The 16,053-nt window shown below is 42.5% G+C and overlaps 1 protein-coding gene across 11 annotated transcripts in view; it reads right to left on the reverse strand.

Annotated features, from left to right (window-relative positions):
- Window positions 1–16,053, reverse strand: part of phldb2 (pleckstrin homology like domain family B member 2) — a 74,945-nt gene that overhangs the window by 28,093 nt on the left and 30,799 nt on the right. For 2 of the 11 annotated variants that reach the window (XM_022244391.2, XM_087142658.1), the window contains exon 2: window positions 11,506–12,661. The exons of 4 other annotated variants lie outside the window; for them this stretch is intronic. In XM_022244391.2, the coding sequence (XP_022100083.2) occupies window positions 11,506–11,577 (72 nt within the window). In that variant the 5' untranslated portion in view covers window positions 11,578–12,661. Of the gene's footprint in view, window positions 1–3,512; window positions 3,534–11,505; window positions 12,662–16,053 lie in introns of those variants that run through there. 5 more of the 11 variants (XM_087142659.1, XM_022244390.2, XM_022244395.2 and 2 more) reach the window with 3 other exon arrangements.

The raw sequence follows: 16,053 nt of genomic DNA on the forward strand, positions 1-16,053 counted from the left end.
GAGTCAGATACCAGGGAGAACCTTGTTGTCTCAACCTTGGAAATGGGGTCAATTTGGTTTTAATAATCAAATAAATAAATACTTTGCCAGTTTTAGACGCTCGTTTAAGACCAGGAGGATGGATGCGATTCCTGCCTTGGTCGTACAGTGCATTGTGACTGAAAGTTGGTGAATAGGAATGGAACATTGAAAAGAATTCACGTTCACATTATGATTCACATTTCACAAGATAAGAAGATAATTTCCCACTTGTGTGAAAACTTGTGAAAATCTTTTCCCGCCTGTGTGAAAATGAGTACAAATCTTTCCCCGCCTGTGTAAAAATGTGTGCAAATGTTTTCCCACTTGTGTGGAAAGGCGTGAAAATCTTTTCCCACTTGTGTAAAATTCTGTGGAAAACTTTTCCCACTATGGAAAAAGTTTTTCACATTTTGTGATATGAGAATTATTCCCCTGGGAAAAGAAACAGTGAGAAGAGAATTCCCCCTTCCCAAAATGCTTTTTGCAATACACTGTAAGATGCTTATCTGTCTGGGCATGTGCATGGTGATTTGCAATACGATGTACCTACATGTAATGTATGCAACACTTTACCATGTTCACAGGCTATGACAACTGGATCTAAGATCAATTCAAATACATTGTAGCACATGCCTGAGTTTCTTATTCTGGCACACAAACTTTGGGAATATCATTTAAGGCTAGAAAAAAATAGTTGGACTACTACCCTGGTGGTCTGGCAGATGTAAGGTAGATTGAAACCAGAAATGTGAGCCCTCAGTGGGTCAGGACCTTACATTACGGTACATGTTGCTACCTGAACACTTTTATGAAAGCCATGAAATAAACACAATTATCCATAACAGACATCATCTGGTAATGAGCACTAGGAGTTGAACTCTGAGACAAAGTACAGCCTTGGTTTCATGTACAGTACTGGTAATGAGCACAAGGAGTTGAATTCTGAGACAAAGTACAGCCTTGGTTTCATGTACAGTACTGGTAATGAGCACTAGGAGTTGGACTCTGAGACAAAGTACAGCCTTGGTTTCATGTACAGTACTGGTAATGAGCACTAGGAGTTGGACTCTGAGACAAAGTACAGCCTTGGTTTCATGTACAGTACTGGTAATGAGCACTAGGAGTTGGACTCTGAGACAAAGTACAGCCTTGGTTTCATGTATGTCATATCATACCACATCACATCCAGCACTAACTGTCACACACTGCAACTGTACATGTTCATGTACATGTAACCTGTAACCCCACCAGTGTGCCTACGGTACAATGTATACATGTATATGTACATGTACAGTATACATGTACATGTACATGTACATGTATGTAGCTGACGGGGACACTGCTGAGTCATACCCCTGTTGGATTTTGTGGAGACCCAAAAGTTTACTGGGGCAAATTTTTTATCCTGACAACTTGGTCTTGGCTTTTTGAAGAAGAAAAACTACCGGTATATGTATCCCCTCAATGTGCAGAAGGCCTACACACCGTACATGTAGTAAGTACATGTACACACTTATGCTTACATGTGTACATACTGGTACGTGTCTATGTACATGTACAACGTACTTGCTACTGGGAAATACATGTACCGGCATGATGTAGAAGTGTTGAAATGGGGTCCATAAACATTACATGTCTGATGACAATCTTACATGTACATGTAACATGTGCACGCATGTGCCAATAAAGTGGTTTCGACTTTCGTTAGCAAAGAAGTTGTCCCCTATCATTGCAGGAAGACATAACCACACCAGCATGGTTTGGTTACACACAATTACACCAAACACGAACAGACAGAAATGCAGCCTTTTTATAGACATGTACGCATCTGATTAACTCGCCTTACTGCTGGTAAATGTTCCAAAGAGGAAACTGCAAAGACATCACCTCTATTCGGTTTCATTCCTCACCCGGAAACAATCTAGATTTTAAGATACATAATACTGGAACATGTATTTAGCAAAAGTTTTTTCCTACATGTAAGCAGTAAAACTTGGGTGCGTTGTTTACGTGTCTGACTTTCCTTGTTGCTTGTGCTCAAACTGAGAAGTTTTCACGCCTACATGCGATATTACTTTCAATCACTTCTTTCCATCCACATGACACAAATAATTCTGATATCTGCCAGTGTTTAAATAAAATTGAAACCCTATCATCAAGGGTGTGAGTGGCCACTTTAAATTAAAGCTGAAAACAGGTGGCAAAAAGCTGAAATGTTAAGTGCCCATACTTTTGTACAGACAAGGTGTACAAAAATACTGAAATTCAAGGTCAACATCTCAACAAACAAGGTGAAATCAGCTAAACAGCTGAATTCTCACACCCCTGTGTAAAAAAGAAAGTCCCTTCGGACAACTTCCAGTGCACGGTCAGGTTGCAGTTAGAAATTGTTAGTTACTCCAAAAGAATACTGTCCTACATGTATGACACTTTTTTACTTGAATTTCTTTTATTACATTACACTTATTTCCTCCTCATGGCAAAATATGAATGAGATATGGTAAAGAGGCCACTAGGGGTGACAAAACCTTAAAAGCAAAGCTTGCGTCAGGCATGCCATGACAAGAAACAAACAAGACAAGACAAAAGAAACAACATGCAGAACGTAACATTACACAAAATGAGTGTTTTTAATGTAATGCATTTGAGCTTCACAAAAGATGCCACTCCAAAAATCTTCGGTAGCTGACAAACACATTCATGTACTGTGTAAACTACCTAATAGGGTAGTGTGTTCCTCCTAATAACCATGACTTCATGAGCCCCTATCATACATGTACTGTTCACATTTTGCTCCATCTGCTCCTTGTCTCAATTAAGCAATGGCTATTTGTTTGGCTGAAAAGTGAGGAGGTCCACTGTTTTTGCCAAACTCTCAAGACAAATAAATCAATGAGAGATGACAGGGCCCCCAAGGTCCTCCTTTATAGCTTTTGACACAGGAAGGCGGGGATGATCAAGTGTTCAATTTAGAGGGACAGATTATACTCTCTGTGGAATACACAGTAAGGGATTTCAATTCAATTGAGTGAGATCCATTAGTGAAAGATCAGCTACCAAATACATGTACATGTAGACAGACTGGGTGGTTGGGTTCCACCATCAGAACATGTCACTACTTTGTTTCCTTATTTTTGCTTTCAGGACACAAAAGAGAATTAGGAAGAGAATTGTTTGGGAGATGCACAAAGAGAGGCAACAGTACATCATTATTGGCCAAGAACAGATGAAAGAAAGGCCTATGAAAATCTTTTGCACGGTGTTTCAGAAATACCTCACATTTTAAAAAGTATTCCTAGGACCCCTCCTTCCGAGCACATGGTACCCCTTGCAGGAATCCCAGGACAAAACGCAAGTGGGAAGACATCATGATGACTCACGTCATCAAAAAACCGACCAAGTCAAAAGGCTTTTTGATGTTCATTACAGTTTTCCTTGATTTTACTTAAAAGGACGATTTCACATTATGGTACATACATGTACACACTCACCATGACTTCCAGCATGATCATGAGGGTAGGCTCTCCATCTTGGGAGGGGGCGTTGACTGCGTGGATACGCACCTCAAAGTTTTTGCTCCTCATGTTTAACCTCTGTTACATGTATCTACCCTCAGCAAAAAACCCTCAAAGGAAAAGCTGACATCGGGTGATTGGGTAGGAAACAAGAGGCCAAATGTTTCTAGGGTGGCAAACCACCGGTGCTCCTTTCTCAGTTCTCAAGTTTATTATTACTGTAGTTTGCAAAAACACTGCATTTCATCTCACTCTTTGAAACTCCAAGAGGAATTTACACATCCAACAAACTACAGTACTAGGCTCTTCCTCTTAACACAGTTCCATTACCATAAAGTCTCATACTGTAAAAACCATGGGTCAGTAGGTGAGAAGTTAGTCTTCGGGTCAAGGACCTTGAGTCCTTCACGTGGAGCCATCCTGCTATTTAGGCCTGGTGGTAGCAGTTGATAAGTCCGCTCTCTGAGTGGCCAACTCATACATGTACATGTAGCTACATCCCTGGATGGAAACGTAACATGGAGTCCTCAGGCCGATTTCTGGATTAGCTTTTTGTCATTCCTTGGTGAGCCCACACACTTGGAAAGACACACAAATACCCAGAAATGCAGTCTAATCAAGGGGAATCGACAGAGATTAACTTCTTACCCGAGGTCTGGCTAGTGTGCACTCACCACGTACAATGTACATGTACTGGTATGTGTACCTGTATGACTTGTGATACTATACCCCCAGACAAAACAGAACTTCAATCTTGCACAATTTCTCAACATATGAAGGACAGAAATGGTTTTCTGGCAGCTTTAGACCAGGGACCACAGAAGCACAGTCTGTCAGTGTCAACACTGATCAGTAGGCACTGTCTTGGTTTAGTTGTTTGCGAGCAGGTGCCGGGGAGTAATGCCAGATAGTACACGTACATGCAGGTATATGTAGACTCAAGGGCTGAATCGGTGACTGAGCTTATTATAAATGGCCAAAGCAAGATGGTGTTCCTTGGGCAAATGCCCCATAACATTTCCTTGAAGTTCACCAAAGGAAGCTCCTATCTCTGTCAAATTAAGAGAGTCCTCCAGTGCTGCTGATCTAGAAAAAAAAGAAGAGTGGTGAAGGCCTCTGAGCTGATGGGGTTAAGGTGAAACTGCCAAGCACTGCAGGAATCAAAGCCTCGGATCAACTTCAAAATAGCTACAATGTCTCTCAACGAAACAATGAAATCCAGCTGCACAACTTTTCAGCATGCAATACAAAATTACAGAAACAAGGAGTTTCCCCCAACGCTCTTCCTGGTTTCCTGAGGCAAAATATCTTATCAGATCCGCGATGGGGAGCACAGTTATGGTACCTTTAAAATGTAGCAGTCTAGCAGAATGATACCTTAAAGATTACAGATGGAGTCCATTGGGGGCATTTTAAAAAATCATCTAGGAAAAATTCAGGCATCTGTCATCATTTCAGGAAGGTCCAATGGACGTTTCTTGAAATTCCTGAAGGCTCCGCTCGGTACTTTAGGAGTGGAAGTATTAAACAAGAGAAATAATCTCAAAGAGCTTGGAAAAATAGAGGAAGAGTTGCCACGGTTACCAAGGCACCGTACTGGGTCACTGAAGAGCAATCATGTGGCTTGTAGGAAGCTTAGCAGCTGTCATACATGTAACTTCACATAGTCATGAAGATCCTTGTGATAACTCCTGTTCTGGCAAAATCAAATACCGGTAAAAGGGATGAAAGTCCAGGAATCACACCAACAACATGGCGGCAGCCAGGTTTCCCTCTTGTTCATGACAACTCTGACTATCAACTGATGGAACTCAGGCATCAGCAAACGCTGCACTCCTGTTAGTCAGCATATGACAAAGCTAACCGGACACGGATCAGTGGCCGTTCTGTGAGGACGTAAGAAAACAAGTGGCAGAGAGACAAGTCTGGCTGTAATTCGAGGTGACGGGTGACTAGAACCCTCAAGCCCTTCCTTGCTGCATCACTGTGCCTCCACTACACCAGCACAAGGCATCCCAAAACGAAAATGTTGCTCAGCCTCCGTTCCAAACTTTCAAAAAGGAATCACAAACGAGCTGCCATATATGTGGCTGATACATATACACTTCCACCAGTTAGCCTTGCGTGTGTCCATGAACCTGCCTTGGAGAAAACAACACAAAAACAAGGGCCGTGAGCATCCTATGGCTGCAGCCCAGCAGCTCGATGACTCCAAGAACCCCTTTCAGGGGAGGTAATCACTGGGGCACAGACAGTCAATCCCCTTCCTGTCTGTCCAGATGCTAAACCTGAGCCAGTGATGCTGACGTGAAGAGGGGAAGGGGACGGGTGGCCATCGGCAACTAAAATCTTGTTCCACAACCATCACTACTTCAAAACTTTACCACTTCGCTGGATTCAGTCATTTATGAGTTTGCAAACACAACGTGCACTTGATACAAATATTTGAAAGGGGATGACATCCCGGTACAACTGCTAACCGACATTATTCCAACTGCAAACGCAAAGTTGATGCAACTGCACCCTGCAGACAATATGTGCGTTTCCTATGGCCACAAAGTGACTCAGGTCCTAATTCAATTAAAAAAGTGGGGGCAGGGGCTTGTTTTAGACAGGTTGATGAGGGGAAGGGGGAAACATGGGACTGGATTCTTAGGAAGCTATAGGGTTTTGTCATGCTCAGTTGACCCTGACCGTGACCTACACTGTTCAAAGACAAGTGAGTGGGGGGTTACCGGTATGTGAGCCTGTAACCGACACCCTATGATGAGCAACTTTCCTACTTTAAAAGGGATTTTGACAAACTGATCTAATCTCTCACTGTTTCTAATTTTTTTAAATAGTTTTTTAGAGCTGTGTTCAAATGTTCATGGATCATGTGCTCGTACATGTACTCTTGATATTCAGAAGTGCAAGTACATGTAAATGTTGCACGCATACGGGTAATTCCAGAAATTAGGGGTCCATTTTTTTTTCGTGTCCCTGTTACATCTGACATTTTATTTTTTAAGTTCAGAACACATTTTCTAATTTACAAGAGTAAAGAATTAATGCAAATTACCTGTCAAACAAAATAGCAATAGTTTGAGATAAATTCCCGTGTTATTTCCACGTCAAATAACAAAGGTCAGATGTAACAGGGACACGAAAAAGACAAACTTTTGCACCCTCAATTTCCGGAATTACCCATGAACATTTAATATTCTCAGATCGCATCGTGCCGATGGAAAACGTTCACCTTTCTGCCATCTTGTATACTCTTGCCAGCAGGCCATACACGTACATGTACTTACAGATGCGTGTGGAGGGCCCTCAAGGGGGCACACATTTTCTCAACAGGGCACCAAGATGTACTGTGACTTGGTACTGGTACATGTACACATAGGTTGTGCACATTTTGAGATTTCAAAGGGGAATGAAGTCCTTCGGAAGGGGAAGACATGAACCCCTGCCGGGGAGGGAGGGGGGGGCGATTCTCTCTTGCACTCCCCTATTATGTAACTCCTTGAATCTCCTCACCCCAGTCTCATCACTCCCTTCCCTGTCCCAATATGGGTGTTGGCAAGACCAAACCTGACACACCCACTGACACTGTTGACAGCCTGTAATCCAGGGCAGACTACAGCGTCTGAGACCACATGCCTTTTATCTAGGGAGGGGGACCCTGCCGTTCTCTTGGCAGCACGACATGGGAAATGCCTCCTGCACATCCCTTAATACGCCCTACGTTTAGTCACACTGCTGATGAGGGTGTGATATACCCACTTCATCTCAGCACATTAGCCCCAGTGGCTTGACGCTGTGGTTAATTCCCTGCTTCTGACATTGTCCCGTCTCCCTGGAGAGCAGCAAAGACATTCCCTAATTCCAACTCTTAGGCAATTTTGGGGGGATGTACCGGTACATGTAAGGCACATGTAAATGCAGGAGTCCCCAAACATCCCGCACTGTGAAGGAAATGAATGACAAATTCTGCATTTTACTGTATAAAGTGCAAGTTCATACAACAATATCAACCCCATGTACATGTAGGCTACATGGGTAATTCCAGAAACTAGGGGTCCAAAGTATGACATTTTTGTGTCCCTGTTATATAACATTCGACCTTTGTTAATTGACATGGAAATATCACTGGCATTGATATCAAACTATTACTATTTGTTTGGAAGGTAATCTGCATTAATTCATCACTCTTGGGAATTAGAAAATGTGTTCTGAACTTACAAAATCATATGTCAGATGTGACAGGGACACACAAAAAGTGGACCCCTAATTTCTGGAATTACCCTGAAGGCTGACGTAAACCGCAAACTGTACACGTACAAAGTATCTCTTACGTACATGTACCGTACATGTATGTATACATTGTACATGTACATGCACCAGGAAATGGTCGAAGGAGTGTTGAGATTTACAAACAGTGATTTTTACATCCTTAACCTGTAGGATGCCAATTAAGCTTTGGTACAGAAGTTTGCAAATGGTTTGGTGTGCCAGTTGCTTCAGACATGACTGGATGTGAAAAACTGTTTAGCACTGCTGTGGCATAGGTACATGTACATGTACAGTACCCGAACATGCAGTGAAGAGGGATAGGGGGCAGCACAGGCCTCCCTCCCTTGAGGGTTGTGCCCTCTGTGTGCCCCTCCCCTCAGGCTCAGAAATTAACGAGAAAAAAATAAAGGGATAGTCCCCCTTGGTCAGTGTTGTTAATGTGACCTAACCATTAATGCCCCTCCTGAAAACGGAGGCCCCCTGCAAAATGTACCTCAGTGATGCCATTGGCTACATGCAAGCAAAACAGTTTGATCAACCAATTTTTTTTTTGCTAAGCAGAACTTCTTTGTGCTGGATAAACGTAGGAGCTAACTGAACTCCTTTCTCTCTGCTGGAGCCCGCTGAGAGCGCCTGTTGCTGCTCAGCAACTGACCCCTTAATTGTTGACGATTCTGCCAAGTCACAGCCACCAAGGACGGCGTGAAAGTCGCACTGCACTCTAGCTGACAGACCCTCATTGAAAGGGTTTCATCCCTGAAAGTTTTGAAGGGGGTGGGTCTCAACCGAGGGTGCTTAGCAAAGACCAGGTGCTAAAGGATTAACTGTTAGTCATGGACAAAGTCATCAGGAAAGTAACCACAAAATGAAAACCTTGCATTGTACAATGGATTATACACGTGCAGCACGTCTTGGTGGGTGCTTCATCACTATAGGCTGTCTTTGGAATGCTCGCAATGTTTTATTCTTAAAGGATATTTCCTATCATTTATTCATATCTGTGTTACTGTTATTTAACGTGCATAATACAACAAACACATGCAGTGCAATGTGCCAGTGGATTAAGATAAAAAAAAATTCACCAGAATGTGACGAGAAAAACTGACCGCTGTGACCAGAGGATCAGGACTTCTCTACTTCTTCAAACAGAGTCAGGGAAAGTCAGGATGACCAAGGCAAAGACAATCAAACTAATGGAAACAACTACTGTAGCAGTTGAAAAATTAAAATAGTAAGTACATCTGAGCAGGAGGTCCAACTTGTTCCACAAATAGTAAAGCTGAGCATCAAATTCACCAACACTTTGTTCCTCCAAAATATTTCAGGAGAGTCACGTTTTCAAATTCCATTTCAGATTCCTCAGAAGTCAAGCTCAGATTTCCACCGGCTGCCAAACCCCACATTCCTTCATTTTCCCAATGACTGCAATAACCAAATGTTTACAAATTAGCAATTACAGCTGTTGATGGAGTCTTGCATCATTTGTGGAGGTTTAGATTTATAATTCAATATATAATATATATCAATATACGGGCACACATCCAATACTATTAAAAATTTCAAAATGCTACTAAAAAATTCACATACAGTACAGGTACCGGTATCAACATTGAGATCGACAGACAGAAAAACAACCAGTTATTTCTGAGTTGCGTGTATTTTCATAATGTTTATGTATGTACCATACCATTCCTTCTTCCTTGATACATCTTCAGCTCCAAAAAATTTCAAGTATTCAAAACGTGCCGACTTAGCCTCCAGAAAGCACAAAGCTACATGTACCAGACTGCAGTATCTCGGTGCTTGTCCGGTATATGCATCTTGAATATTGCATGGTGCACACAGGCACGTGAACTGTAAACTGCCTGCAAACATGATGGAATGTACTACTGGTATAGTGCATGTGCGTGTACGAGTTCCGCAGAGATCACAGCGGTATTTCTTAGATATCCAGCTCTCTCCCTTTCTACATTTTACTGTTTTTCTCGGTGTGGGTGGTTAATTGCGTCGTGCCGAGGTCTCCACAGGACATGGTACCAGATCTACTGATCTCCAGTGCAGCAAAAAAAGTGAATCATTCCATGCGCTGCATTTGCAGAGAGCAAATGTGAGCAGGGTCGATGAAAGTCCTGCAAATTTTTCATCAGTCTTGAGGGAGCACTGAAATTTTAACATTTTTTAATGATGCAAAGGTATTTGCTCAGAGGCATGTTTAGGTACAGTTTTCTTGAGCAAACAGCACACAAAAAATGTAAATTATTATAATTCTTTTTATTTCATGTAATTTCATTGTCATTAATCATTTATGGTAACAACACCAAAGATTCCTCAAAGCACGCTAGGCAATCTACCGGTAGCTCGCAAGCCTGAAGAAACCTGTGGAGAGGAGACAATGAGAAGCAGTCACAATTTTAGAGGTGGGAGGAAATTCCCAAGGATTATTCTGGGTAAGACCCCACCCACATGTGGGACCGAGCCGGGATTTGAACCCGGACCACAGAGATGGAAGGCAAGGAAAGAACCACTATGCCAACCTGACTCCCGAGTGTGCATGTAGAACTAAAAAGAAAAACAAAAACAAATTAGGAGGAGTTGTTTCCTCAAGGGCAAATCTAGTACATACATGTACATGTACAATACCGGTACGTCCATGTACATGTACACACAGCAACATGTACATCCCACAAATGTTGCACATCCCTCCCAGTCCTTCCCCACCCCCCCTTTTCAAACACAGTGTCAAGATCTACTCACGTTTCACATACCAGTAAGAACTGATGTCCATGTGAAGTACGTGTACACGGATTTACATGCCTTATCGGAACAATTAGGGTTAGAGATTTTCATCCTTTAATGGGCCATTGAACAGGGCCAATTCCTTCATTTCCTCTCCAGCTAATAGAATCTGGCCTCTGGTTTGAATCTAAGCCAAGGTTTGGCTACCAATCATGCATTCCAATGGTACATGTACGGGGGACATGTGCTTAGTGCTGTGTTTCCAACCTCCATGCTTTTCAATTAGTCTCACCTTACCATTAAAATCAAAATTCCAAATGGTGCTAATTCAAATCAAGGCACGCGTGAAATGTGAATACCAGTACCTGAGATCAAGCTGATAAATGCTGGGCAACACCTGTACATTCATTACACTGTACTGTGCTCAATCACTGTACAGAGTACCAGTACATGTACTTGGCCACTAGAACGACTCCTACCAGTTTGATATTCGCTCCGATGCTACAAAAAACTAATCACATGAATGGTCTAACAGCTTTCCAGACTTTTTTTTACGAATAAACCCCTTTTCCCAATTCAAAAATCAAATATGTTTTTTCTCATTTTGGCACATGTATCTAGAAAACCAAAACAAAACAGAAATATTAGGTACATCTACTGGTAGTAAAAAAAATCAGTGAAATCCCAAAAAATTCTGGAGAAGTACACATGCACTGGAAGTCATTAGAGCAAGAGATTGTAACCATGAAAAATCAAAAAAAGTCCTGCAAATTTCCTATACATGCACATGTGCATTTTGTATTATAGTGATGCAGCAGTTTACATGTCTTTATGGGGACAAAGGGAAATCTTAATCATCTCCCAGACTTACATTTTTGTAAAGCCTTAAATTCACTGCTTTTCATCATCTTGCTAAAAGAAACATGCAAGCAGAAAACAGATTTGTAATCTGTCTTACCTTGTTGCCATAGTGAGATAGCTGGTAGATGCACCATCCGTCGGGGACGCCGTTTCCATTTGTTCCAAACATTGTGCCTCCGACAACAAGGGCACAAAAGTCCACCAGATGCTATAAGTCTACGTCAGAAATTATTTCTTATTCTACTGGCAAGTCTCTACAAAACCAGTTGTCTTTAAAAACAGTTGCTTGTCAACTTCACACGGTACTTGTGTGTGTTCCCCTCACTGAAGGTCTCCTGGTGGAATCAGTTTGACGAAGTGGCGTTCAGCGTATCATATGTTCTATCAGAAATCTCTGAAGACCGACACCAATGACGTACACACAAAAATTAAATTCTAAATATGCTTGGGGAATGTACAATTGGCTGAATGGGTAAACATGTCATGAAGAAATCCAGTTCTGAATCTCAAGATCCTGCAGGTTTGGGAGTCGATACAAAAAAGTTGTGATGCACACTCCACAGAAAGGGTAGACGTGAAACTACCCGAGTTTGCATGTAGATGATCGACCTCTTCTGCTTTCTTGGCTTCCACTGACTGAGACGGGCAGCTGTCCTCATTCGCTGTCACCTCCGCAGTTCAAAGTCACACAGGAAGAGCCCCCAATGTCTCACCCCAATGTCAGGATGACACTACCCTTGGGGACCCTCAAAACAACCCGTCTACGGGAAAACTACAGAGAAAGCGGTAAACAGAGTATTCCTGGGACAATAATGCTTCCTGTCTTCTGCACTCTGGCAGGGGGCTTGCACGTGCTCCGAGGGATCTGTCTGCAACTGTTTCCACCCTTTTTTTGGAGGGCAGCTCAGTTTTTAGTCATCGGGGATTCATCATTCAGAGTTGACACCCAGCTTTTGTTTTTCTCTCTCTTAGTGGGGAGTATATGTGAAGACTTCCTCCCAAGTCATTCACTCTGTATCAATCCCCCTGATTTGTTGACCGTCTGGAATGTCATTAAGGTACCAGGGCTGATGGCCGGACGTTCTTCGCGGTAAATGAAAACGGATCAGAAACTCCAAAGATGATGATGCAAACGAGCTGTCACAGGAAAATGATGGACGCCTTGACCAGACAGATGAGTAAGGGGGAGAAAACAGCAGAACCATCAATCTTAATGGCTCTCTCTCAGTACCCGAGGAATGAGGAAATTCATTCTGTGAGGGAAATGTGGACGTGAAAAATGAAGACTGTCTGAGCCTATCTTCTGAGGAAATGCAGTTGACTCCCTACAGCTACGGTTCACTTTCCGACCACAGACACTTCTCCTAAGACGGAAATTAGAAGCATACCTACACGTTTTGGAACCAGCAGACGGTACAATTCTGAATCAGTACAGAGACTGAAATGAAAAATTTTTAACCCAACTCATTATAGAAACACATACATGTACATGTATCACAGTTACATGTGCAGGCTGTATTCCGGTACATGAATCCATTTTCTCTAGACTAATGAAACCAAATCCTAAAACAATAAAATTTACAGGGTTTCACATTCCCAGTTGCACAGGACTGTAGGAGACGAATCTCTAAGAAGTAAATTGATTATTTTTAGATTGATTTGATTAATTCAGATTTAGATTATTCATTTTTCCCCCAGCATTGGGGTGAAATTATTACCGATGATAAAGCTACATCGTCTTTTCAGCTTTCTTCACCAGAGCCAGTCCTCAGTCACGACGTTGCATGCAATTTCATTTTCAAGTTCAACATTTGCATGGAAGCTCTCAGTTATCCCTTACCATAAAGGTACCAAAGGACGACTTCCTGGCAGAGTGGAAGTTGCTGAATTATTTGGCTATTGAAGACAATTGATTCCAACATCTCAGAGCAATGTGTGCAGTGGCCCTTGGCATCATCTTTCTCCAAACAAGATGAGAATGTACATGTACGATGCACATGTACATGTCATCTCCGCAGCTCCCAGCTACAGTATCTCTAAGTTTGTATCATTCCCAGGACGTACCTACATTGTAAATGTATCAGCATCCCAGCACCAATGCCTCACAATGTCCTGACAGTGGAGCATTTCAGAGGAGGCACAACAGCAGGGTGGAAAGCTGACAAGCCCAAATGATTACACTACCCAGCCACTGCAGCTTAGCAAGGAAGTCTGGAGGACACAGTTTGCCCAATGCCGGTATCTCAAGCCAACATGACGACTCTCCGATTTTCATCAGATTTGTACATGTGCCATGTGTCTCCAGAGAAAATCCAGGGCGCAAATATGAAAAGACCCTGCATCAGGTGTTAACTGACTTAACTATGACTTAACTATGAAATCTGCACAAGCAACTCCTCGGATACATCAACCTATTTCTGACATTTTCAATAAGGTAGTGATTTCATACAACAAGCACATGTACCGTATATGTACTATATTTTATCAGCAAACCCGTCTAGAGAGAAAATCCTGCTCATATTAGGCTAAGCTGAAAATGAAGAACACTGACCAGAACCAAGAACAAGGTTTTATCCCAAGTTCCTGGACCTATTTCCCAAGAGGCTTCTGTCAATCCCAGTGGCCTAACTACCTGTAAGCTGGGGTGGGGGTGGGAAGCACATCCCCCCCCTCAGGCCCTGTGCCCCCCATGTGTCCCCACCCAATAAGAAAGCGAAACAAAATCTGGTGATAGTCCAGCTAGCTTGATCTGTGATTCAACCTTGACCAATGACCACTAAATACACTGGTTCACGTCTATAACCTCGAAACTCTTGAAAGGGAAGGTAAAGCAGTGCATTTTGCTACCAGTACGTCAACCAGTGGAACAACTTCGTTTGGCTGGTACTCGTTATACATGTATGTATTTGCACGAAAATTTTCACCGCTTCTGATATCAATCACTGCGAAATTGAATCTTGCACTTTCAACACTTGCACTAGTGCAACCCAAAACAATTCGGCAAACAGAATTCCTGTGGATAGAGCATCCCTGAGAAACAAGTGTCCTTAAGAGCTGAATCTACAATCAAGATGTCAAGATCTCCCGGGATGAGGATAGCATTGTTGAAGTGTTCACAAAGAGGAGCTCTGACTTCCCATTATACACATGTACAACTGCATCTACATGTACACCCACACTAAGTCTGACATGTGCCAGAGGTGTTGAACGGGCCTGACCTGGAAGCGTCGTCTCCCTCGGAAACCAACATCAATCACAGGACGTCTGATGCTTGTCACTCATCCGACAAACTCATGGTCAAAAGTTCAATTTCTCATTGAAAAGAAAAAAAATTGGGAGCCGGAACGGGCAGAGCTCTGTCTCAGTGCATGATCGATCAGGGCAGACTCAAGTCCATTGTTCGTGCTTCATTCATATACCCGTACATGTATGCCATGTACACATCCATGAACTTGTACTGTTTTGAAGAAATTCACTTTTCTCTTTTCCTGTAAATCATTTGTGCTTGTGAGCAGCCTGTATTGTTTGCGAACCTTTGAAGTCACTGATGATTTTGTGCCCAAGAACACTTTGCAAGGAAGCGCATATCAAGTGCTTAATTACTGTTGCAATAGCATACAAGTGCCACAACTATGGAATATTTTTTCTTACAAGAGTGGAGACACCCTCCTTAGCAACAATGAATTTCTCAGTTCACAAAATGTCATCTAGTTACTGGTAACTGTAAGTTGATTTTTCCATGTACACGTTTCATTCATCTAGCAGATCTTAATCTTAAAATGGAGGAATGAACCGCCACAGCAAGATCGCAAGGGAAGAACCCCTTCAAGAGGTGAGGCCTCCCCTGTTTAAAATGACAGCAATGACAGCCATCAACATTTTCCATCCAAACGACTCATGTACAAAAAAGCATCTGATTGAAAATTTGCAGAAATTCATGCACAAACCACTGTGCTGTACGTCAGTACCATCAGGTCCCTTGCTGTGCTCGCCTTTCACAGATTGTGTATTTGGTACCAGTACACGGTGACAGCCTGGAGAGCAAACTGCATTCTGTTATCTGGAAAGCTGCTGTGTCGTTGAACCATATCCCGAGGAGGATCGCATAGTTCTTTATCTCAGATGCCATATGGTGTACATGCAGCAGACTCATGATACGTGTACCACTTCAACTTTGTCCATTTACCTTACATCCTGAAGTGGCATCCCACCTAAGAACCTTCCTGAATCCTCCAAATCCTCCACCCGGGGGGGGGGGAAACCAGTGTAACATTCTTTGCACTTTGCAGAGGCATCAAGTCTCTAGTTGAGGCCGGTTCATGCTTCACACGAATGTGAAAGCCAATTAAATTTGGCGTCATAAAACACTTGCAGCAAATTGTGCTTGTTCTGAAATGTTTTCATCTTTTTACCCTAACAGCCCTGAATACTACGAAGTACTACTTAGTAGTAAAATGTAGTATACAGTGCTGTCGTCACATGACCTTATTGTTCTCTGAAGCCATCAAACACAATAGATAAGACAATGTACCATACAATGCTCTGGCACTATGAATGCACAACTTTATTGTTCTCTGTACGAGTAACAATGGAGAGTACCCTCGCCAGAAGTAGTAGTTTGTAGTGCTAGGTCCTTCAGGCTCAC

Source organism: Acanthaster planci, linkage group LG10 (genome assembly GCF_054643075.1).
Source record: "Acanthaster planci isolate LZ-2023a linkage group LG10, COTS_SCS, whole genome shotgun sequence".
Classification (NCBI taxonomy): Eukaryota; Metazoa; Echinodermata; class Asteroidea; order Valvatida; family Acanthasteridae; genus Acanthaster; species Acanthaster planci.